General features: G+C 34.8%; 4 protein-coding genes and 1 pseudogene across 4 annotated transcripts; 4 read left to right on the forward strand and 1 right to left on the reverse strand.

Moving 5' to 3' along the window:
- Window positions 1–3990, forward strand: part of LOC113326711 — a 5972-nt pseudogene extending 1982 nt beyond the window's left edge.
- Window positions 3991–3992: 2 nt separating this feature from the next.
- On the reverse strand, window positions 3993–5677 carry LOC113326710 (1-aminocyclopropane-1-carboxylate oxidase homolog 1-like). The gene is made up of 3 exons (XM_026574382.1): window positions 5076–5677; window positions 4553–4874; window positions 3993–4473 (listed from the first exon to the last, which is right to left on the reverse strand). Exons 1-3 carry the CDS (start codon window positions 5600–5602, stop codon window positions 4216–4218), a joined length of 1107 nt encoding a protein of 368 aa, XP_026430167.1. The 5' UTR covers window positions 5603–5677; the 3' UTR covers window positions 3993–4215.
- Window positions 5678–16056: 10379 nt separating this feature from the next.
- On the forward strand, window positions 16057–16783 carry LOC113326910 (late embryogenesis abundant protein Dc3-like). Its single transcript, XM_026574571.1, has 2 exons — window positions 16057–16447; window positions 16535–16783. Exons 1-2 carry the CDS (start codon window positions 16163–16165, stop codon window positions 16613–16615), a joined length of 366 nt encoding a protein of 121 aa, XP_026430356.1. The 5' UTR covers window positions 16057–16162; the 3' UTR covers window positions 16616–16783.
- Window positions 16784–18909: 2126 nt separating this feature from the next.
- On the forward strand, window positions 18910–20140 carry LOC113326960 (cold-regulated 413 inner membrane protein 1, chloroplastic-like). The gene has a single exon (XM_026574614.1). It carries the CDS (start codon window positions 19222–19224, stop codon window positions 19708–19710), a length of 489 nt encoding a protein of 162 aa, XP_026430399.1. The 5' UTR covers window positions 18910–19221; the 3' UTR covers window positions 19711–20140.
- A 3089-nt stretch (window positions 20141–23229) lies between these two features.
- Window positions 23230–24273, forward strand: LOC113326019 (cold-regulated 413 inner membrane protein 2, chloroplastic-like). Its single transcript, XM_026573831.1, has one exon. The coding sequence runs from the start codon at window positions 23506–23508 to the stop codon at window positions 23992–23994; it is 489 nt and encodes a 162-aa protein (XP_026429616.1). The 5' UTR covers window positions 23230–23505; the 3' UTR covers window positions 23995–24273.
- Window positions 24274–26527: the final 2254 nt, after the last annotated feature.

The following is a 26527-nucleotide window of genomic DNA, read 5'->3' on the forward strand; positions in this document are numbered from 1 at the left end:
GGGGTGGGTGAGGATTGCTCTTGCATACGTAGTCGTTTCACTATTGGAAATCTCTACGAAAAATGCCCAAACCAAGGATATTGCACCTGGTGGATGGTCTATATATACTCTATACAGTTGGCACTGGTAAGAACTTCCAATATCTATTGGGCGGTAAGAACTTCCAATTTCTGTTAGGCGGTTGTTTTAATGACACAGCTAGATGGATTACCCTGTTGATATTGAATTTGTAGGATAGCAGGTGCATGCATTCTAGTTGTATACTTTTCCCTACTCTATGGGACCTATGTTCCCGACTGGAAGTATACTGTCCACAACAAAGACAGCCCTGACTATGGGAAGGATTTCATTGTGAGTCTTTTACCTATCATCTCGAATTTAAAGCATAACATTTTTTCATGTACATATGTTTTCTCTCAAATCCGAAGTTAGCACCAAATATATGATAGTCTTAAATGTAGGTTGCATTACATTTCCTTTTGGTTTTATACTTTTCTTTTACAATGTTTACAGCATTTCAGTTTTTCTTTTTCAAGAGTCGTCAGTCATCAGTTACTAATTGCCAAGCTAATGTTTACTTGCTACAAATGCTGACATCACTGTTAAAGCTTAGGTTGTATGTGGTGTAAGGGGAAGATTGGATCCTCCTTGCAATGCTGTGGGATATGTTGATAGAGAAGTATTAGGAATCAGTCATATCTATCAACGCCCAGCTTGGAAGAGATCTAAGGTGGGTATTTAGTTCCCCCTATATCAGTTCTTATGGCTCAAGTTTCACTCACTGCATTGTAGATTGTAAATGTTCTTTTTCTGTGAAGTTCTGCAGGCTTGCACTGATCGATCCCCTTATGAGGGGCCTTTCCGTAAGGATGCTCCATTATGGTGCCAGGGTCCCTTTGAACCTGAAGGACTTCTAAGGTTCTCCCTACTATAATTCAAAACCTTACTTTTTGCAGAATTCCGCAATAGTTGTCTAGTTGGCAATTTCTGAGTCTAGATTTTGATATTTTAATGTTTCTGTGAATCGACTGGACAGTTGAAACATTAGCTTTAGTTAACTTTTTTTGAAAGATTTTACTCGAAATGTCTGTGTGTGTTTTACTTACATTCTCTCTTTACGTTGTGCAAGTATGGCTTAAAATTGTCATGCAAACCTTATATTTTGCTGAAATTCTGTGTTAATGGAATCAGATGGCACACCAATTTGCAGCAAACCTGACATTAAAGAAACATTACGAATTGTGCTAACAAGCTCTATGTCTAGATCAGCATCATAACTCTCTCAAATTATAGTTTTTAACTAGACGTTTTCTCTTACAAATCATGCAGCTCAATAGCAGCTATCCTTACGACAATCATTGGGGTGCATTTTGGACACATTCTCGTACACTTGAAGGTTGGTTTTGTGGTTTCATAGTCCTCATTCAAGATATGTAGCCTTAAGGTCCTCGGAGATTTTTATTTTTTATCTTTCTTTTCTTGTGAAATTCCAGGGCCACTCGGATAGACTGAAACATTGGATGGGCATGGATCTTTCACTCCTCATATTAGGACTTGTTCTGCATTTCACAAATGGTGATTAGGAATTGACCTAGGCTGTGAAAACTAATTTATTTATTTTTTCTTCATGTCTCATAACTTTGTTTCTTTTTTATTGCAGGTATTCCATTAAACAAGTAGTTGTACAGCTTCAGTTATGTTTGTGTGACTGCAGGGGCAGCAGCATTGGTGTTCTCGGCCTTATATGTTCTGGTAGGTCACCAGAATGAACCAGATACGAATTTTAATAACCAAGCACTTTCTGTTGGCCTCCCTCATATTGTCCATCAATTATGTTCAGTTTTACTTTTGAACTTAGACATCTAAAAGTGACAATTGTGTCTTCTGTTAAGAGTTTTACTTTCGCTGGCTCGAGGATTGGAGAAGCCACAATAGCTCTATAGTGTGTGTGTGGTTGGAGGAGAAATAGACTTAGTGAGTTAGCTGTTAGTGGGCAACTGCCTCACGACTGATTGTGGTGTTGACTTTTAACCAAGGTGTGAATCTCACTTGGATGTCAAACCTTGTTTTTCGTAGTTGTACGCATGTCATGTATAAATTAGATGCAGTGACTTTCTCAAATATCAATAATACGTACCTCAGATGGAGATCCTTGATTCATGGGATTTCGGAACGAGTTGAATCAGCTGAGTAAGATTCAGATGAGTTGGCAAACACAAGCACTGGGTCACACTTTTCTGGTTTAAAGCGTTAGGGGGCAACTGCCTCACAACCGAATATGGTTTTTCCTTTTGACCAAGGTGTGAATCTCACTTGGATGTCATGTATGAATTTGATGTAATGACTGCCTCAAGTATCATTAGTACTATGTAACTCGGATGGACATCCTTGATTCATGGGATTTCGGAACGAGTTGAATCAGCTGAGTAAGATTCAGATGAGTTAGCAAACACAAGCACTGGTCAGACTTTTCTGGTTTTGGTTGGTGGTGCAAAAAAAAACAAAAAAAAACCTAGCTACGATACACACTCTTCTGTTGCATGCATGCATGCACTGAGACGTGGATACCCTAATCTCAATGGAACAGGTTTGGGTGGCAGGGTGAGTCCCGCACGAAAGCCATTCGTAATCCGGTGAAACAGGGGACCACACCCAAATTGACGAGTATTTAGTGAGGAAGTCGCGTGAATCCTAACATCTTTGAAACAAAAATTCTGGAGAAAATGATATTGTCAGCTTGTCATAGTTATTAATGTTCCAAAAGGCATAGTTGTTGATTATGGACCTGAAATGGGGACTGCTTGCACAAATTACGCATGCTTCTTCCAGTTTGCAGCAAATTGATTTCGGACACTGAAATGTGTGAGAACTAGTAACATGATCAGTTTGATTCGTGGGTTTGAATCTTGCAATGTTAGTGTTATGTAAGCTTTACAGATAAACAACAGTGACTAATTGATTGTGTACATTTTAGGTGATGATATTGGTGGATGATGCTGGAGGAGAATGGCCTCCCTCATATTGTCCATCAATTATGTTCAGTTTTACTTTTGAACTTAGACATCTAAAAGTGACAATTGTGTCTTCTGTTAAGAGTTGTTATACCACCTAGACCACATTAGTTTTTTTTATCAAGTTATTATAATATCTGAAGTTTGTAACTTCGGCATTGTTCTACTTATTAGGTTGACATCTTCGGGTTGGGTTATCTCTTTTTGCCTCTGGAGTGGATTGGTATGAACGCTATGCTTGTCTTCGTACTGGCAGCAGAAGGAATATTTGCAGGATTTAACAATGGATGGTACTACGATGATCCTCATAACACATTGGTATGTCTTGATGACTATTAAACATAAACATATTTACCAATTTTATTATGGGTTTTTACTGTGTTTTTATTGGTCTCTTTGATGCCCTGTATGAAATGAAAATGTATAAGTAGTCAATTCCATCCAAGAAATATACACACATTTCCACAGGCTTTACTATCATGATATCCTTAATTTGGTCATGAAACTTCATATACGCATATTTGTACAGGAACCGTCACCAGCTATCATGTGTTTTACCTTCAATCACGCATCCTTCGATCCTATAAAATATACCAGACAGCATGAAAATGACAGGTTCCAGTATCCGACCATCTTAATAGTGTCTGTTGAAGTCCATGTATTGGATATGTACATAAATGAGTTCGGTGCTATACTTGATGGAACCTTATGAACAGAGTGTGTGAACTGTTCAAATGTACAATTTTTTTTTTTTTTATAAATCCTCAGTGACGGGCTTGAATCCATTTCGTGTTGCAGATATATTGGATAAAGAAACACGTCTTCGTTGGAGTGTGGAACTCGAGAAAAGTAGGCATTTTACTTTACGTTATATTTGCAGAAATCCTTTTCTGGGGTCTTGTTGCGGGCGTTTTGCATCGGTTTGGTATTTATTGGAAGCTTTAGCAACATATTATGATCACTTATCCTTAAATCTGGATTAACCAAAAAAATATGTATCGGAAGCTTTAGCAACTTATGATCAGTTATTCTTAAATCTGTATGAATCCAAAGCCTGGAAAAATGAACTTTGTCATTTCTCTCAAGGATACCTGGTTATTAACAAAGTTACATTCATACTTATACATGGTAAAGGAAAGTTCAGACAAATATTCATACCGAGACGGACAGTTCAATTATCCACCGAGTCTTCTTCATACCTGCCTCACAACTTAAAGTGGTCGAGTGCCGGAACGCCATCGAGCCCTTTGGAATTGTAATATTCGGCATAGTCTTTGAATGTGATATCTTTGTATACAGGAGGATTATCTTCTGACAATAGCTCCTTGATGGGACCATAAGTCTTCATGGAGGATGTTTGCTGGATCGTTGGCCTAAAAAACACTGCTGCTGATAGTCTTGGTCCAGCATGGTTAGAGATAACCCTATGTTCAGCACTTCTAAACTTGTCATTGCTCATCAACTGGTTGAAAAAAATGATAGTTAGCAGTGTACTCGTCTTGAACCCTATTTCCAAAATTTTCACATTTCTAGATTATTACCTGAAGAAGATCACCAATGTTTACTACTAAAGCTCCAGGGGTGGGATTGACAGATACCAAATGGTTCTGATGAAAAAATTGGAGGCCACCGATTTCGTCTTGCAGAAGAACCGTAAAGAAGCTTGGATCAGCATGTTTGCTTGCACCCAGTGTTAGCTTTGGCTCGGGGCATGCTGGATAATAGTGAAGGACAACTAGCAACAATTCAGTACAACTCATGGCTTTAAGGTGATCAGGTTTAAGTCCAAGAGCTTCTGATAATAACTCTGTCAGTACATCTCCTAGCTTCACGACATGCTTCAGATACTCCATTGTTTCATCTCTGATTGAATAGCAGTGAAGTAAAATGTATGAGAAGCTTGTCAACAAGTACTTGCAATACACACGAGCATTTACTAACATGTGTGAGTATAACAGAAACTGTAAACTAAATGCTTATCCTGCACTGCTGTATCTCCTTATCCTGCACCACAGCACTATCATTGACTGAACGTAAAAGCAATGGATTTATAGGGGAAAATACCTGCATGTGTATGGCAACTCTTGAGGATCTACAGGATCATGAGCAAACATATTAAAGGCAAGGGTGTCTCTCCAGTTAGCATACTTTGTTCTGTAGAGATCAAAGTTGCTATTAAACCTCACAGTTTTGTTCAGATCCCTTGAGTAGAACTGTTTTTTAGTTTCTAAATCTTGCTCATTGAAACTGAGATTACCTTTCTTCATATCTTCCATTACACTATTGGGTATCCCATGATTCACCAATTGAAAGAAACCCCATGTTTCTGATGCATCTCGAATCTCATCAACGATTGCCTTACGTCGGTCTGTGTTGTCCAACCCTTCAAAATCTATCGCTGGAGTCTCAAATTCATGAGTAGAGACTAACTCCTCCGCAGCGACTTCATCTGGTGGCCGAATAAAAATCCTAGGGACCTTTACAACTCCTGCATCAACTATTCCTTTGACACCGGCTTTCGTTTCGTCGAAAGCCTTCAACTCTGCTACTCGATCATAGCTAGTGACCTCCCCTGCACCAAATATTTCCATTAATTTTTTTGTTTTTCTGGGTGAAGTACGGAGTAGTTAGTGATACCGGATGATCTCAATTATGAAAACAGTCACCACCAACTACCACCACAAAGCAAGTTGGTATGGTCACGATTCCTAGTGCCTGCGTGTCTCATTTTCGCTCAATTGTTTGTGGACAAGATAACAAAAAAAAGATAAAGGTAAAACAAAAAGAAAACGGGTCTGGATAAAATTTATTAATCAAGAAAAAAAAAAGAAGAATTTCATGTTTAGTGCATAAAATCCGATCCGGGTTAGTCTGTAGTCCATCCAGAAAAAACATTTAATAGGAGGTCCAAAAAAGTTCTGGTCTTTGCAAAAAGATCCGAGTACCCTTTTTATTATACGTGTGAATACTAAAGAACCAACCTCTCTCTGCAATTCTTCCGTTAAACAACTTTTCCCTGTTACTTCCTCTCAATTTTTTTCTACCTCATCGTATTCAAGTGATCTTCTTAATCGGTCATCAACAAACAAAAGAAAAATCAACGACAAAACCCTAGATTTGATGAAATCATTACAAAAATTCGTTGAAACCATCACAAAATCAACTGAAAAAAATCAGATCTAAACGAAAAATCGTATAAGATTGACATAGTTGTTCTGATGGAGATTCATTTTGGATCTGATTTTATGATTCGTTTTCCTGTTACTCATAACTGTTTAATACTGGATTATTGTGTTTTGACTCATATATGTCTAATACTTGTTGTAGTTAATGAGGATTATTTGATGATGCAGTTGAAGTCTCTACCAGATTCAATTGGATGTTGCTTCTCTTTGGAAGAATTACAAGTAAATGGTTCAAAACAAATCCTTCTCTGCTTCTTCAGTTTTAAGTCATTCATTTTTCATTTCTATTTTCTGTTTTGAGGACATATCAATATGTACTGCATACAAATCCCTAGAAGAAAAATTGCTGATTACAGACGTAATTACAGAAAAATAACAATTACAGGAGTAATTACATAAAAATATGTAGTGGTCAATAAGTAGCATATTAACATATTGAAACTACATATTGACATGTGAAAAACCTGTCAATATAGGTATGTAGTATGTGAAAACCTCCATCTCAATATGTAGTGTTACTTACTATTTTGTGATATTTTGTGTGTAAAACTTATCAGTATGTAGTGATCCATAAGTAGTCTATTAACACATTGAAACTACATATTGACATGTGAAAACCTATCAATATGGATATGTAGTATGTGTTAACCTTATTTACCCTGTCAATATGTAGTGTTACTTACTATCAATATGTAGTGGATACTTACATACTAATTGTGTCAATATGTATAACAACAAAAACCAAAGGAAAAACAACAGCAGCTACTTCACCAAAAGCAAAAGGAAGAGAACTGTAGTTTCTCAAACCTACAATATGTGGTTAGAAAATTTGAGGGCATCAAGCATGAAAGACAGGAGGATCATCTTATCAATTTGAAGCGTCTGATACCCAATACATATTGAATATGTACTGAAGTTTCGCTGAGTAAATATCGATATGTAATGGGTTATCACCGTCACATATCAATACGTACTAAAGACTGCTAAATTATATTTTTGGCAGAGTTTTCTTTTGCGTGCCAGGATTTTACACTACAGAAAGATATGTACTGCCAGTAGATAAGGATTTATACTTTTTCATTATTTTTATATTAGGTTAATGCATATGATTAGTATGTAGTAGTATCATAAGTATTGAAGCAAATTGGTATTTTTTACATACCTTTTTTGTAATAAAAAAGTTCTGAGTAAAAGTTGCGGTTTTCTATGAAGTTGATTTCTTCCAAAATTCTGGTATTCGTTCTAATATGTGTAATGTGTTTATTTTTATTATTGTTGATTCTTCATACAAATTTTCTTATATGATCTACCCTACATATCAGTACAAATCACTTCTGATTTCATTTTATAAAGAAACAATACATATCAATATGTATATTTGGATAATTTGATTAGTGTAGTGTGTATGATCTAACAGTACATATTAACATGTATTATGTGGAGAAAAAAAGCCCTAGTATATGGTTGATATGTGCTATTGAAAGTACTTTGTTCTTGACTAGTTCATGTTATATCTAATAGATACGGCTACTTTGTTCTTGGAGTTGAAATCTTCAATACATATTGATATGAATGCATATCATTATGTAGAATGTTGTCGAAGAGGTTACATATGTACTATTGAAAAGTACATATTCATCGGTATATATCGTCGTGTACCTGTTAAATGTGTTCTTGTTATTTTGTTTTCTTTGCATATTTTCCTGGCAGTACATATGAAAAGAGATATGTATTGAGTTCCGAAAGGACATTGAGTATTCTGAATATGATGTAATGTGCACTACATATTTTTCAGCAGATATTTTTGTTTTTGAAACTAATCCCAAGTACATATCAATACGTACATCTTGATACCATTTTTGATGCTGGTTGTGATGCTTGAATGCCAACAGTGTGGTTGAATATTAATTTTGTGATACTTGAAAATGTATCAAAACAAGAGTGCATATTGATATGTACTAGGTTGAAAAAAATAGTACATATTTATAGAAGCAATAATAGATATCGTTTCAAAACAACAATGCATGTCAATATGTTTTGTGTGAAAACCTAGTTTATATCTTACATACTTTTCAGTACATATTTTGTTGTTCGGATACAGTTCCTTGATATCTACTCTGAAAGGAAATAATGCAACATATCAATATGTACTACCTTGCAAAAGAAAAAAAATAAAAGTGTTCTTGTGCTTCGTTACATAGGTTTCTAACGCTTGAATACCAACAATATATTACATTATGTAAAAAACTGATTTCTGATGATTGAATGCAAGCAAAATGTTTTTGACATTATATATCCAATAGTACATATCTATATGTACTGATGGAAAGGTCCTTTTTTGTGATGCTTGAATACCAACAATATGTTTTTAACAGTTGATATCTACTCTTATATTACAATATACATCCATTTATACTGAAATAAATGACTTGTTTGTGCAGGTAATGTGAAGAATACGAAAAAGAATAAGAAAGCACCTACAAAAGACCCTAGGAGAATATACATATCTAGTTTTAAGGGGTTGTATATTCTTGTGAATACGATTAAGAATGAAGACCAAAATTGACTGACGCGCAATTGCAAATGATAAGTAAGGCGTCTTATGGGAATTTATTCATAATTTTTTGGTATCAACACTACAAGACAAGAGTAGATATCTCCCTATACTGGAAAATTAGTTAACAATGGCCATTAGTATGTATAAATTTTGTTGTGAATACCTTATAGATATTGATATGTACTACCCGTATTTTGTTGTGTAATAAGAACAACTTGGTGCTTGAATTCCCATTATTTTGTTGTGTAATAATAACAGCTTGGTGCTTGAATGCCCATCACAAATAAAGTACAGTATGTCTTCATTTCATTTTTTTTATTTGCAGTGTTGTATCGTTGTCTAATATTGTTAGTTTATATTTATAGTTTTGCAACAAACTAATCAGCATGAATACTTGGAAAAATGAAAGTATGAAGCCTTAAGTACAGGCAGTACATATATGCATGTACTGTAAAACTTAACAGGATAAGAAAACCAGGACTGAAACTCAGAATTATATTAGTACATGAAGAGTTCGCAAAACAAAAATTGAATGTGTTTCAATACTTCTTATAGTACAACATACTAGTCGTATGAACTTAATATAAGAGACTATGAAAAAAGTATGAAGCCTTAAATAATGGCAGTACATATCTTCTTGTAGTAACCTAGAGCCAAAATAAATTTCTGCCAAAAACTATATAATTTAGCCAAGTTTAGTAAATATCGACATGTAGTGAGTTAAAACCCAGTACATATCCACATGTACTGAGTTAAACCATATTATACATATCGATGTATACCGAGTATCAGATCCTTTTAATTTGATGAGATAATTCCTCCAGTCTGTCAGCTAGCAATGATGGATGTATGGTTAATTTGTTCTTCTTCCAACTGCAATTAATTAGGCATTTCTGGGGATAAATGACGATTCTCATAGACAAAGTTCGTGTGCTTCTTCGTCCATTCGAGGTGACTCCAAAATCTTGAATGGAGGGGTTTTATGGTTCCATTGCTCTATTTGATTCTCATCCACGTCAACAAATTCAGGGAAGTAAGACTGCAAAAGAAGCCACAAATGGTTAGAAAATAAACGGTCCACCCAATTGTAACCTCAATCAAACTAAAACCATGTGACACATCTAATAATACCTTTCCAGAAAGTTTTTGACTGTCCTCCCAAATATGATCATATGCTTATCTTTTTTATCTTGCCTATGTAATATTAAAAAAAGACTCAGAAAGATGGCCTCTCACATGTACATGAGTAGACATTGAGTTTTTCACTATCAAGTGAGATAATGAAAATAAGGAGCTTTGGTTTAAACTCAAGAGCCAACAATCCATATACGTAGTGAGAAAAAAGATAGCAAATATCACAGTACATATACACATGTACTGAAGAAAACTAGTTTACTTTTATTTTTGTTATACAACCAATACCAGTAAATGAGTAACCAGTAGGATCTTGAAAGATACTATTCAATTAACTAAATTTCTTGCTTACGAGGGGGCGCTGCCCTCTCAACTCCCGTTAACAGGTCTTAATTATTTACTGGGTAAGAGCCTAGTTTATGCTTGTATATGCACAACAATATGACATAGTTATAGCTATGTCCAGAGAATGGTGTGAGGCTTACTTGCCGAAAATGAATCCCGCATTTTCTTCAATGAAAGCACATTCATCTGTAACTGGTTTAGTAATATCCTGCAAGTAATAATACGTTAATCAGTTATAGAAAAAAGAAAACGACATCCTTTAAGAACTCAACCAACAATTTTGGACATAATTTGTATAATCACGTAGACATTAACTTCAAAGTGATGCTCTCATAACACCTGATAAACAAAATTTCATCAGGCATAGGTGGCATGAATATGTGAGCTCTAATCATAAGAAAAAGAACACCAACTAACCTTACTGGGAGGAAAAAATGTACTGCGAAATCAGCACATGGAAATATTTATTGCGAAAATTAGTACATGGAAATATGTATTGCGGAAATATCCTACGGTACATATTAATATGTAGTGTTAAAAAGCCTAGTTCATGGTTGATATGTACTGTTTAAAAACCCTTGTATTATATGATCCTACCTAAAATACATATCAATATGTAGTACGAACATGTCTAATAGCTATTAGCTGGGCTATAATAACTAACTTTGAAGTATTTGTCAATGTAATAAAAGAGCTCCCCCCCAGTACAAGCAAATATGTATTGTGAAACACTATAGACAAACATGTACTGTGAAATCACTACATGCATATGTGTATTGTGAAATCATTGCATACAAATATGTACCGCAAAATCGCTACAGATAAGTACAAGATCTAAATGATATTCTTTCATATGTATACTCAGAACGCTACTAAACTATCATGCTTCCTATGGATGCTTTCTCAGAAGCAGTGATAACTAACTAGTTCTCAAAACCCCAAATTTGCAATTAACAAAAAAACACACATTTAACCAAACTGCACCAATCTCAATCACATACCATTAGTCTCAATTTTCTTACAAATTTCTCTCCAAATTTACTAATTTCAAAAAACAAACAAATTCCTAAATTTCCCATCCACCAAACACAAATCCCCATATTTTTTCAAATTTCACAAAAAACCATACTAAAGACAGTACATATTTATATGTACGGATCATAAAATCTAGAAAAATATTTGAAATTGTGATTTTCTATAAATCTAGAAAGAACGAATCATACATATAATCAAAATGATATGTTAACAAAAGAATAAGATGATTTAATCAACAGAGTAGCACGAGTTCAAAATCATATTCAAAAATCAACATAAAAATATTAAATACGAACAAAAATGGGATTAAATCATGCAATTGAACAGTGTACATCATAGAAAAATGATAACAATTACTAGATCTAGAAAAAAAACAACCAAAAAAAACAACCAAATCATGAAATCGAGTTGCTCATCATGATTTCATTTGAAAAAACAAACATAAATTCAAAAAGCATAACAAATATTAAGGAATGGAGAAGAGGTTTATAGAAATTACCTGGGGATTTAAGATCGAAAATCTAAAATTGAAGAAAACCAACTGAAGCAGAGAGAAAACTGGATCCGAGCTGTTGAAAAAAAGGAAAAGAAGAACGAAAATACTTTCTTATCCTCTATTCTTGTATGTTCATTGCAGAAAAGATTATTTTCGGAATATAAAAATTAGGCATCATTTTACTCACACGTGGGATGGACTATGAGATAAAATTTCTGGTCCAAAAACATGTTTTTGGAACAGCGATTAAAAACATTTTATGACTGGACTAGTCATTAGACGGGTCTCTCATTCTAGGACTAACCAGTAATTCCTAGAAAAAAACAACAGGGAAGGCCCAATGGTGCTAATGGGTCTTTTTATCCACCCAGTAAACTGGTACCCATTTAGCAGGCATAAAAACAAAATATTTGATGATCAAATTCAGTTGGTCAACAAGGATTCTCCTTCAAATAGGATGCCAATATGGCATTATTGGCCCAGGGTCGGCCCATAGGGGAAGCAAGGAAAGCTCCACTTCGGGGCATCAATGCCAGGGGGCCAACAAAATAAGTGCTTTATATTTTGGGTTTTTATCAAATATAAAAACATTTTTAGGGACTTCTTCATAAAAACATGTGATGCGTGGGGTAGAAATTGAATAGTAAGGCTAAATTCGAAGTTCTCTACTCTTTCCACTAAATAATCCTTAATTCCTCTTGGATAAAAAATATCGCAGCTACTAGAATTTAGGAGGTATTCTAGTAAGGCATTGATTATCATGTACACGGCATAAATGACAGGAGGTATTCCAGTAAGAGCAGTTATTATGGCAATGAACAAAAATAAAAATTTGTTGAGCCGTGTGGATGAACAAATCGTATTCTCCATTATGGGAAATAAGGTAAAATGAACAAATCTGATATTTTAGGGTCCCACTATTGACTTTATTAACATAAACTAATAAGAGTTGGGTCTCACTAATGATTTTATTTATATATATAAACTAATAAGAGTTTGGTCCCACGGATTATTTAACTAATAAAATAAATAATAAAAAATAAACGATAATTATAATAATCAGGTTTTGGAGAGAGAATATGTGAGGGGCGATCTTCCTTCCAACTCCAGCGATCGATGGATCAGCAGCTAGACCGATGGATCAGCAGTTCGATGGATCTAGCCTGGGCGGAACAAACTCTGAGTTTGTTCAACCCATAGGAACTGCTCTAAGGCATTCACTTGTTATAAACACGATATAACTGATTACTGGCACCATTTGTTAAAGGATTTTCCTATCAAAAAAATTATAATACGCTTCTAGTAATTCAATTTTAAGTTATAATTGAAAATTGATAAGCTATATTAATTTGAACCCTGATTTTGGGCATACCTAAATCTTTCCAGGCATACAAAACAGTAGTCCCATTTTCGCCGAACCATGATCCAAAATATCATCTAAACAACCTTTATAATTCTGAAAATTATCTTAATCACTGATCAATATTACTAACACTAATACGTAAAGGGCAGATTTGCCATTAAAAAAAATTTGGGTTAAGGGGTAATCTTATTTTGCTGTTTCACAACCTTTTTTTGTCTTTATGCAGTGTGCCTGATAAGATTTGAGTATGCCCAAAATCAGGATTCATTAATTTCACTATTTCAAATTTTGTTTCCGGCAGTTACCATCTTTTTTTAGATACACGTTCACTTAAAAAAGAAACAAGCATTACGATCTTCTCAAAATAAAAAGAACAGTAAAAAAATATACTCTTGTTACACTAAGTAAAGCTGCAGTGTAAAAAAAATCCAGATAATTATGGGGGCAATTTCTTTTTAAGTCCACTTTGGGGCAAAAAAAAAAAAAAAAAAAAAAAAACAGGACCGGCCCTGATTGTCCTCAAACTTTCACTTTCACTTTCGAACATACTTCCTTGTGATTGTCTATTGATTCCAGGTTCGGTTCGTTTCTAATTTCGTGTTTTAACTGAGCAAAAATGTTGTTTCTTTTTCGTGCCAAGATCATGTCGTTTCTTAAGCCGTCCCAAAATAGTTTCTAACATTAATTGTGTCGGTAAAAAGAATAAAGAAAAGGATCCAAGGCCTTTTAGCTTGGGAGTAGGAAAGATTAATTGTGTCACCGAATTGATCACCGACAGATACAAAGATTACAAGCTATGGGCCCCATCTCTGCCACATTCATATCCCAATGCATTGCACGCAACCTTGTATCCCTTCGATGCCTCTCGGTGAAAATCGAAGTGGGATTTCGTTGTGAATCTAGCACAGCTCATATTCAAAACACTCTGAACTTTTAATTCTTTACTAAACGTGGGAGAAATTTGAAATCTGTATTGCAGAAGGGCGCAGTTTGTTGGAAATGTTCACTAGAATAGAAACAGTGGTCACCCTTCGCCGACCAACAACGGTTAGCTAGTGAGCTAGCAATATCCACGGAGCACGAGCATGTGGTCATCAAAGGAACGATACCGAATGGAAGTTGAAGAAAGATTTTAAGGAAGTTTCGCTCTGTCTCATGATAGAAATATTGAAACTGTTGATTTTGTTTTGTGCAAACTAATCAAGCTAGCTCTTCATCAAAACTCTTTTGCTACTAGATTAGCAAAAATCTCTATTCAATCAAATTTACTTCAAAACTTAAATTGGAAAGGTCTAAAACAATTTTTTGGTATCCTTCATTCATTCCATGTCACGGCCCCTGAGAAAATTTGTAATATTAATTATCAGATAGTGGAAGGATATCATGGTGCTAATTTTAGCCCAGATGACCACCTTTTGTTATGGTCATGTTTTCTCGTATGGATTTTGGTACACACTCACCCAAAAATGGTTCCCTGATAGCAATGTTGAAAACAGGTGCTATTATAAGATATTTTGCTTCTTAGGTCGACATAAACAGAATATTCCACTATTCTTCCATTTCATTATTGTTCCTAACATGACGTGTTATTAGAAAATCAAATGATCGTTCCAACCACAGAACCATTGACATGTGTTACCACCATCAAAAGATAACAATAAAAGAAACAATTTCTTCAACTTAATACAGTATATATCCTTATATCATATAATCTGAATAAACTTGTTTTTGCTCCAAAGAGAAAACAGAAAGAATAAAACTTATTTACTTTCATTTCAAGATGGGAAGACGTTTGCTAAGAAGAGTCCGGTTGAATCAGCTAAGAGCACAGCTGGGGGACATCTTGCCAAGCCAATGCAGCTCAAGCAATAAGAGACCATACAGCCGGTGCAGCTAACTTTGTATCCAGAGCTGCCCAACCGAAAAAGCATCACCTCCCTTTAACAGGTAAAAATAATTAGTCATCATAATTATACAAATCAATTAGCTAACTTTAAGTGAATTGATTGATTTCGGTTTGGAATGGGATATAACTGTACTGGCCAAATTGGTATATCTGGATTAGTTGTGGCTATAAATTTTATCCCGAGTTAAATTAGTATGCTAAGGGGTGTCTAAAGTACAGTAAGTTACCTTACTATCCCTACCCATAATTTTCATCAAAATTAGCCCCATCTTATAACGAAATCTAAAACCTATAAAGCAAAATATAAAATCTTAACCACCTTTCTTTCCCCATCTCCTTCCACCATTTTCAAAAGAATATCGAAAAGGTTTGATTCATGATTTTAAATTGTCATGGAAGAAAATTTTGGCCATGATCACGGTTGATGTTCTGAAAAGAATTACAGGAAAAATATTAAAAGACGTCGTCAACAATGATTTAGGTAGAAAAACTTAGGAGAAAATATTTTAATCAAGTGACATTAATTTATAAACCTAGTTTTTAACTTTCAATGAACCAGCAAATTTTTTTTAATCAACTCTCTCTATCTGATCAAACCAGGTGCGGAACCAGATTTCGACAAATGGGTGTGCAATTCACGAATCAACAAACTTAAGTGGTGCAAAATGCGCAAAAATGACTAATATTTAGCATAAATAGCTAAATTTAGGCTCGGGAGCCAACTGTACTGGCTGTCATGTTTCGAGTTGGTATCAAGCTATAAGATTCTCCACTGTCATTCTATAATTTTTCTCTACCCAACCCCGCCGACAACAGTTTAGCTGTCATTCTAGAACATGGTACTGTTGGTAAGATATTTTGCTTTTTTAGGTCGGCAAAGATAGAATCCTCCGTGTCATAATATATGCCAACTACCCTTCCCATCCTTCTCAAACATCACGTGTTTCAAGAGAATCAAACGATCTTTTCATCCACAAAGCAATTGACACGTGTTACCCCAAAATCTATAAATATATCCATACAAGAAGAGAGACATAGATAACAAGAAAACAAAGCATAAAACGACCAGTTCGAAGTTCAAATTTCTCTCATTTAGTAAACTCATTTCCTTTCATTTTAAGAGTGCGAAGATGTCTGCTAAGCAGACTCCCAACACGAATGGATGGGTTGAATCAGCTACGAACACAGCTAACACGGCTGGGCAACATGTTGCCGATGCAGCTAAAGCAACTAGAGACTATGTAGCCGATGCAGCAAACACTACAACGAATACTGCCCAACAGAAAAAGGAAGAGACCTCTGGTGTCCTTTCCGATACAGCTCAAAAAGCCAGGGAGCATGTTGCCAATGCAGCTGATTCTGTATCCAAAGCTGCCAAGCCGGAAGAAGAAAAAACCCCTGGATTCCTTGAAAAGGTAAATTTAAGTGTACTGTATTGATTGATATTGATTTGTTGTTAATGGAGTATATAACTAATTATATATGGTGTAAATATTACGCAGACTGGAACAGCAGTGGTGAACACGGCGCAAGGTGCAGTTGAGGCTGTGAAGAACACAATCGGAATGAATGACAAGAAATGAAGAAGTAGTTGTTAATCTTAACATCCATTTCCACCTACCAAGAACAAGATTACAATATGTTGTCCTTTTTCTGTGTAGATCTTGAATTTCTCTCATCTCTTTACGGATTTGTAATAAATGATTAGCAATGCAATAATGAAAAAAATGTTTGATTCATTATGTCATCAATTACTCTTGCCACTCGAGTATCTACCATTTTCATAGATCATGAGCATTATACTTTTTCACAGCTTAATCCAGATTTCAGCGTTGTAGATAATGTGGCTGACCCACCATCAACAAGCTTAATCCAGATTTTGGTCTTCTAGTCTCATACTACAGTCAAGGTCTGAGAAATCTGAAAGTCACGATACACGTCTCTGTATAGCACCCCTAAATAGGAAGTGACGACGTTATTTGGACCTTCATGTTTGTTATAACTTATAATGGATTTTCTTTGGACAAATCTCGAAATAAGAAGGCAAAAAAAATCCACAAAATAAACTTGTGTGTTACATTTATTCGGAACAAGGTAACCAAGATAGTAACAAAAACACAAAGGGTTATTGGACCAATTTAGTGTTTAACTAACTAGGGAGATTGGGGTATATCAAGTTAATTGAGGTATATTATCAGATAAGATAAAATATGGTCATTAGGAATAAATCCCCAACCCCCTTGGCCATATACGGTTGAAAATGGCTAAACTTCCATTGTTTAATTAGTACTACTAATCAACTTGTTAAGTTTAATTAATCTTGTCAGATTAATTAATTGAATTAGAAGTTATAAAATCTTGTTTTGGTTAGATTGGAATTATGGATTTTGTTGGAAGATTTTAGAGAAAAAAAATTGTTTTAAATATCTTTTTTTCGTTATAACATAAATGAAACCACACTAGCCAAACACTTCTAATAAGGGAGTTGCACAACTATTTAATAGTTTACAGAAGAAATCAACATTTTCAGAAGGCTGAGTACGAAAAATCGGCATTCTCGACTGAGAAAAAGCATACCGACTAAGTACCTTTCAGAGCTCAGTACATGAACACTCGGCATATGAAGCATGCCGACCAAACTTAGTCGGCACGCTTGACAAGAAACTAAGCATGCTGACCAGAAATAGTTTTTCGAATTTACAGTCATCTTGTTCGAAAATGCAACACACAGAGGATTAATAGACAACCGTCATCTTATTTTTACAAAACCATGACGATCAACAACAAAATTTGATACAGGAAAATTTGTTTTCAGGAAGTTGTTAATCGTCAAAGTTTAGGGATGAAAACCATGACGACCCTGTGAATATTAATTTAAGAAATATAACTCTTTGAAAAGCCGTCACGTTATTCATCCTACAACCTTGACGACTAAAAATAAATATGAAAAATCGTCATGCTCGATGAAGAGATACCATTCAAACAACAACACAAAATACTGAATAGAGTTTGAAAGAATTAATCAGCAATAAAAAAAAAAACTAATCGACGATTTTTTATCATTAGAAAACAAAGAAATATTGAGAAAAAAAAAAGAATTGATCATTAAATTGATGAAGAAGAATGAGGAAAAGAATAAGATTTGAATCTAAAATCAAAAAAATAATAATTTTAGTTATTATTAGGAGAAGGGTAATTAGGTAATTTCATACACATAGACACCCTTTTAACTCACCATTATGGTTGGGAACAAAATTTGGATAGCCCAATTAATCGGGGTATATACCCCAACTTGACCGGTTTTAATTATTTGATAAAAAATTAAAATCATAATTGTTTTCATTATATGTTTGATTAAGAAAAGGCTACGAAACGCTTCCTTTTCCGATAGGACGCATTTCCCAAATTTGCTCACACCCGTTTCTCAAACCTCGAAACAACCAGTACTACTTATATTATCCTATTTAAATACCATCCAAATGATATTATTTTTCGACTTCATGAAACAAAAAAATCAAGAATCATTTTGGTACCCAGTTTCATAATGATTCAGATAAATAAGAAAATCAACTTATTGTGGCTTATGAGATTAGTTTTTGCATGGCCTTACACTCCCCATTTCTGGCCAAGCGAAAACGTTACATATGAGTCAAATTTTATGGTCCAAATCTAGGGCAATAAACCTAGGTTTGTGGTTATTCCTATCTCGAGCCTACTACTAATCCCAATATTAAAGTCATTCCTCAAATTAGCCATTCGGACTATGCCACGTCTTGTTGTGGCTGTAGGAGGGTCGGTAACTACAACTTCATTAAAGAATCATGACACAAAATATCTCTTTACAGAAACAAATGAAGAGACGTCTAAAATATCTCTTGTCATAGTAAAAGAATTCAAAAGTCAAGACATCTCCCACTAGTTTACCTTGATCGACCTAAGTGCATGTGCCTTGATGAGTCACCTTGTCCTGCCGACTTCCCCCAATTCTTTAATCTCCACCCACTGTCATTAAGGTTTTTCTAGACAAAAGAGAAATCCCAAAAATTTTACAAGTAGTAGTAGAAATGTTGTCTCTTTGCTTCTGTGTAACTCAAACCCACAATTCCTTCTTCTGATTCTTCTTCATTTTCACTCGATTACAACCCAAAAATCCCCTTGAAAATTTAACACCCATAAAAATAATCAGATCATGGGAAAAAGAAATGGAGCTGGTTCATTGTTGTCCCCTCAAAACCTCCAATGGGTCTGTGTAATTGCTTCAGCAGTTTTAATAATCGCAAATGGAACTTCAATTCAGAAATCATTTATTGTTCCTCTGTTCATTTTACAAGCACCTGAAGAGATTTTTAATTGGATCAAGGGTGAAAATGGTGTTTGGGCGGTTTTCTTGGCCCTTGCCTTTAAACTGTTTTACATCTTTCCAAAAGAACTGGAGTTACCTCTTTATGCGATGTTGTTCGTAATTGCTTCTCCTCAACAAGTAGTTAAATTGAGAGGAACCCAGACTGGCTCTGTTATTTCTTTGTTGATTGCAGGGTTTTTGGCTTTTCAACATTTCTCAGGGATTGGGTTTGGAAATTTACTGAAAGGGTTTCAGCCAGGTTCTCTTCTTGCTACTGTTGGTGTTATTGGTATCACTCTTGCTCCGTTAATGCTTTTGATTGGATCGAAGTTATGAATGGATGGATGAATCTATGATGAAACAGATTTTAGGAAGAAAATTGGGACTGTGTGTAATCTTTTTGATGTAATGTTCTTTTTGAATTTGTAATACCGCCAACCATGATGCATACAGTTTGGAACGAGGGGAATACTAGTACAAAGTTCTAACTTCCAAAATTTCTAATGCATAATAAAAGTCAAGATGATAAATGTTATTGAATCTTAGTCGTTAATCAAATTCATTTGATCCACGAGATTCTCCTCGGCGAAATTTCTTTATGAGAAAATAACATTTAATCTCACATGTGCAAAACTCATGAAATTTCAGTGGAGGGTGTTTGTTTTCGTGTGGACTCGATGTCTGAATTTGACTGTACCGTTGCTGAATCAGATGTCACACTGTTTTTTTTTTCCTAAAGAATTTATTAACTCACGGAATTGGTTACACCTCTTGTGTCTGCATATAATGCTTCCACAATAAAGTTTGGTGGATTTTGAATCCAACTTGTCTGCTGATTTATTAAAGTTTGGTGGATTTTGAAATAAACGTGAATGTTTTGCCAGCTTGTCTGCTGATTTATTAATTTTCCTACTGATAAACTTGTAAGACCATAATGGGTGCTTGTTAAAAAGATTAATAACTTCCAAAGCTAGAGTTTGAGATTCTCATCGAACTTTCTGGTAGTCTCCTTTGGCCGCTGCGACTATAGTTTGAGCATCCATCTCAAAACACACTTGGTATATTTTGAGTTCTTCTGCCCAAAGCATAGCTCTCCTCAGCCCTTCAAGTTCTGCATGTTGTGCGTCTAGATATCCACTTTTTTATAGATGCAGCGTCCTTGTTCAAATTCACCTGCATCATTACAAAGTATTAGACCAATACCTGTGTGATATACGTTTAAGACAGATTTAAAAGCAGAATCAGAACATATGGAATAAGTAAAAGCATTAGGAGGAATCCAGGTCTGTTGAGAATTATTAGTTAAGTTATTTTGGTAGCTTTGTTGTTGTGTTCGCTTTATTCCTGATCATGTTATCTGGTTGAGATACTGAATAATGCGAATAGTTTCCATAGGGTTTGGCTTCTTCCCATCAAAAACACATCGACATCTTTCTTTCAAAATTTACCAACAAGCATTTGCCATCTTGATTATCCAGTCTTCATCTAATTTGATGAAATCGTTTGAGAACCAACTGGTGATCCAGTCATCCACCGTAGTATCAGCAGCTTCCATGCTTTTTCTAGCTCCAGGTATTGACATCCAAACAGCTCGAGCAAAGTGGCATTCCCATAACATATGCCTAGTCGTTTCTACAGCTTGATTACACATACTGCACATATCTCCAGAATACTGCATTACCCTGCCCATGCGTTCGTTTGATGGTATGATATCATTCATACACTTCCATAGGAAGGTTTTAACTCTTGGCAGAGTATCCAAGTTCCATAGGTTTTTTCCATAATAAAGCCTGATTCGCATCGTGCATATTAGCTGCATTAGTTTTGATGTCCACCAATTTTTTGTAGGCAGACTTAACTATGAATTGACCATTCCTTGTGAGACTCCAGATTAATCTGTCTGTAGAATATGTAGGTATTCTCATGTTAAGAATTTTCCCTTCATTAGTCGAAATTGCTACGAAAAGTCGTTAGGGTATTTCTTCGTCTACCCTGACTAGTATTAGTCCTTTATCTTTCTAGGTTGAGTACAGTGACGACTTTTTATCTCTGAAATTGACATTTACAGGGTCGTCATAGTATTCATACTTATACCTAGCCGACTAGTGTTGTAGTAATTAAGGACGTCATGTTTTGAAAACTTGAACCTTGCCGACCAATAACTGCCATAAAACGGTTTCTCTGTGTACATTTTTGCTTTTAGTCGGCATAGGTCTTTTACCTGTAACCGGGACGACCCTGTTTATAAGATTTTAAGTCGTTGGTGTTTGGAATTATCAACCTTTATGACTATAGTTTAGTCGGCATGTTATGAAATTAAAACCTTGCTGACCAATCATGCATTTGTAACACCTTTCTTTGTATGTTAAAAATCCTAGTCGGTATTATGATTTATTATCAGCATGCTGGCTACTAATGGTCGTTATCTTCCAAATTTTTCGACCATGCCGACTTTTCATACATTCAGAACTGAAAGTGTTGATTCCTTCTATAATTTTGAGTATGAAATCACTCAGCAGCTTTGCAATCCCCTTTGTAGAAGTGTTTAGCCAGCATGGTTTCATTTCCGTTACAAAAATAAAAAAAAATAATAATAATAAAAAAAAATCCTCAAAAATCACAACATATAATCCATGAGTTCAATCCAAATAAAACATAATTTCAAAATTTTAATTCAACTAATTAATTAATTAACCTAAACAGATTATTAATGTTAATTAAGCAAAGATAGATTATGCATTTTTAAAATAACTGGTTAAGGGGTATTGTGTTTCACTTCAAAATGACCAGGATTTTGTCTCATTAGGTATACCCCAATTAATCTTAGTGTACCCCAATCATTAAATTATTCGAAACAAAGCAATAAAAATAATTCTATAAGAAAATAATAAAAAATAAACATATCAACACCGTTGTTTAGATATGTTATAACCATTAGATAAGCATTTCAAATCATAATTCATTTTATTTTTTTAATAAACAATCGCTAATAAACCTTTTTTTCCAACATAATATTTTGCAATACAAACATCATTTTCATAGCCTTTCACTTCCCACCAACATACTTTGAGAATATCTGGATTTGATCGAATCATTCAATCGGATCTGGTTCAATGTGTTTGTTTTTCAAATCAGATCTAACTCAACTAACTTAAAATTATGTGAGTCAGTGGCTTGACTCAATGAGTCATGAGTATCGTATTCCCCAATTCAAACGATTCCAAATATAGAGTGAGGTTTGCCTCATATCACGAATAAGAACTAACACAAACCGAAACACAAATGAACTGATATCTAGTTCATGTCGAGTTAGGCTAAGTCCTGTGGGCTAGATTTGGCTGCTAAATTAGACAAAAAGCGTTGCAGATTACACAAAAGACGTTGCTATTCTTTAACACTACTTCTCTCCCGATATACCTCGCACGTGAACTCTTAAATCAAATTTTCGCATGTGAACTGAAGTGATAGTTTCGCTGAATTATTCAGCACATAGAAAATCAACTTTTCATTGCTTTGTTCAGCACAAATTGATTTATTTTTTGATCCGACGGCTGAGATGGTTACGATGTTTCATTCGGCGCAGCCACGAAAAATAATTTAGTGCATCTAAATGCCAGATTAGAACTGCCATAAGAGCTGACATGCCCTACTAATTGGAAAACCATAGGACATAGCCTTAGATACCAATCAAATCAGATCCGAACACCAGGTCGACAGAAAAAACAAATGTAAGACTTGATGAAGAATCATGACACAAAATATCACTTTGCCAGAAGAAACAAATCAAGTGACAAAATATCTCTTGTCAAAGTAAAAGAACTCAATAGTCAAAGCATCTCTCACTAGTAGTCACTATGTTACCTTGATCAGCTAAATGCATGTGCCTTGGTGAGTCACCTTGTCTTGCCGACTTCCCCCGATTCTTTAACAATAATCTAATCTCCACCCGCTGCCATTAAAGTTTTTTTTAGAAAGAGGAGAAATCCCCAAAGTTTTACAAGTAGTAGAAATGTTGTCTGTTTGCTTTGTGCAACTCAAACCCACAATTCATCCTTCTTCTCCATTTTCACCCGATTACAACCCAAATTAAAGTCCCCTTGAAAATTTAACACCCATAAAAATAATCAGATCATGGGAAAAAGAAATGGAGCTGGTTCATTATTGTCACCTCAAAACCTTCAATGGGGTTGCGTAATTGCTTCAGCAGTTTTACTAATCGCAAATGGAACTCTAATTCATAAATCATTTCTTGTTCCTCTGTTTATTTTACAAGCACCTGAAGAGATTTTCACTTGGATCAAGGGTGAAAATGGTGTTTGGGCAGTTTTCTTGGCCCTTGCCTTTAAACTGTTTTACATCTTTCCAAAAGAACTGGAACTACCCCTTTATGCCATGTTGTTCGTAATTGCTTCTCCTCAAAAAGTAGTTAAACTGAGAGGAACCCAAACTGGTTCTATAGTTTCTTTGTTGATTGCAGGGTTTTTGGCTTTTCACCATTTCTCAGGGATGGGGATTGAAATTTTACAGAAAGGGTTTCAGCAAGGTTCTATTCTTGCTACTGTTTGTATTATTTGTATCAATCTTGCTCCGTTGATGATTTTGATTGGATCGAAGTTATGAATCGGTGGATGAATCTATGACGAAACAGATTTTAGGGAGAAAATTGGGACTTGTGTCTAATATTTTTTTATGTGATTTTCTTTTTGAATTTGTAGTACAGGTATATTAGGATATGTAATGGTAATGGTAGATGTCATGTTTGTAATACCGCCAACCATGATGCATACAGTTTGGAACGAGGGGAATACTAGTACAAAGTTCTAACTTCCAAAATTTCTAGTCCATAATAAAAGTCAAGATGATAAATGTTATTGAATCTTAGTCGTTAATCAAATTCATTTGATTAATCTCACGTGTGCAAAACTCATGAGATTTTAATGGAAGGTGTTTGTTTTCTTGCTGACTCGGTGTCTGGATCTAACTCAACTCTTAACTCGTGCCAAATCAGATGTTAGGTTGTTTATCTTTTAGTTTTAGGCTGTTTATCTTTTAGTTTGAGTTAGAACTAACTCGTAATTTAATTCAGACCTGATTTTTAATTCGAATCCGTTTGAATCGGAAAATAAAATATCCATGATAAATAAAATCAAGTCACTGACTCATATATTTTTGAGTCAAATCTGACTCAAAAAGTAAACGTATTGAATTAGATTCATACGAATCATCATGTAATTTTTAATTAGATCCCGACAAGTCAGATAATATTGTAATTCATTTTTGGTGCCAAGTGTTTTGCAATGTTTCATCAAGAACAATTGCCACCCGGCCCACAAGGCCACAATTCTCTGTGGTCCTAAAATCTGATTTATGACTCTGGTAGGGCAAGTGCCCCATCCAACTGTACCAGATAATGACCGTTTTTAGTCTATTTCTTCATGAAACTTGGTAAGATATTTTAAATTTTAGGTCGACAACATAGATAGAAACATCATCATCTCTATAATGTGTTATTCTTCTATTATTGATTTAACATGGCGTGTTATTAGAAAATCAACTATCGTTTCCACCACATAGCAATCGACATGTCTTGCAGCAAAGTTATAGTATAAAGAAAAAAACTACCATTAAAATCTCTATAAATACACCCATACAAAGAAGAGAAAAAGATAACAAGAAACACAATTTGAATAAACTTATTTCCTTCTATTTTAAGAGTGCCAAGATGTTTTCTAAGAAGAGTCCGGTTGACAAAGCTGCGGATCAGGTTTCCAATGCAGCTCATTCATTATCCAAAGCTGCCCAGCCGAAACAGGAGAACGTCTTTCAGCAGGTATACATTAAAACATATCAACAATTATCATATAGTCATGTAGAAGTTAATAAACTCAAGCGTGTATTGTATGTAATTAATCTTTTTGACAGATTTTGATTTGTTGATAATGCATGGGAGTATAACTTTATGTTGTAAATCTTATGCAGGCCGGAACAACAATGATGAACACGGCACAAGGTGCAGCGGACACTGTGACCAAAACAACACAAGATGCGGTGAAGACTGTGAAGAAGACAGTGGGGATGAAGTAATTGTTAATCTTAACAGTCCATCCGCTTCCACCTACCAATATGTGAATGTACTATGTATCTACGGATTTTTCTTTCATCTTTGTACGTATTTCTGTTGTTTTTGCTTCATTTTTAAATGTCTTTTCTAGGTGTTTTTTTCATTTGTTTTGTATTGTTATAGTTTTCCTACCATATCTTTTATGGGATTGTAAAAAATGATCCACTATATATTCAGAATGAAATATGTTGTTATATCTTTCCTACCATATCTTTTGAGGGATCTGAAAAAATATACTCAAAGGATTCTCTCCTCCGAGAACCAAACGAATCCTTGGTCATCTTGAGCTTCTTCTTCTCGAATCGGCTCCTTTCTCAACCTATCTTTCCCCTCTGCTGCTTCGGCCAAATCCCTCTTTTTTTCTAGGATTTTAGTTGCTATTTAGAGTATGAGTATTTATCATATGTGGAAACCTAAAAAAAAATATTTAAAATACAAATCTTGTTTTGATAAGCATATCCAGTGGTAGTTGTATCCATATCTATTTTGATATATACTTGTCGCTTATTTATAGAAACAAAATCTAAAACATTAATTAAAATAATAACAAATTGATGACGTGGGTATGGATGGCAGGATGGGAGTCTCCAAAAACCCGTAATCTCCTCCAAACTCAAACTTTCACGTCATATTAAATTTTGATTATCCAACCACCATTGGAGAGGTTTTTTTTGTTAAGAGTTTCTAAAATCCTAGGTGGCATCAATATTTTTTAAAACCCATACTCCATTGGAGATGCTCTTAGTTAAGATATGAATACTTCTACTTGGGGTTTTGTTTTTCAACAACCTTTCTTAGTCTGCCTCTCTGTTTGAATCGATTTAGTTTTTAGTTAAGTCTTTTGTTGTTCGTGTAATTTCATTACTTATTTTCAATGATTTTCTGCTTGGGTATTTTATTGTTGCGATTCTAAATCTTGCAAGAGTTTTGTGGTTGATTGAATTGGTTTCCTGTTAATGGTGAGATTTTTCTAATCAATTTCATATTTAAGATCTTGTTGACTTTTCAATCAAGTAGCACCAGTTATGTGTT

The sequence above is a fragment of the Papaver somniferum genome, unplaced genomic scaffold (assembly GCF_003573695.1).
Source record: "Papaver somniferum cultivar HN1 unplaced genomic scaffold, ASM357369v1 unplaced-scaffold_10, whole genome shotgun sequence".
In the NCBI taxonomy this organism is placed as follows: domain Eukaryota; kingdom Viridiplantae; phylum Streptophyta; class Magnoliopsida; order Ranunculales; family Papaveraceae; genus Papaver; species Papaver somniferum.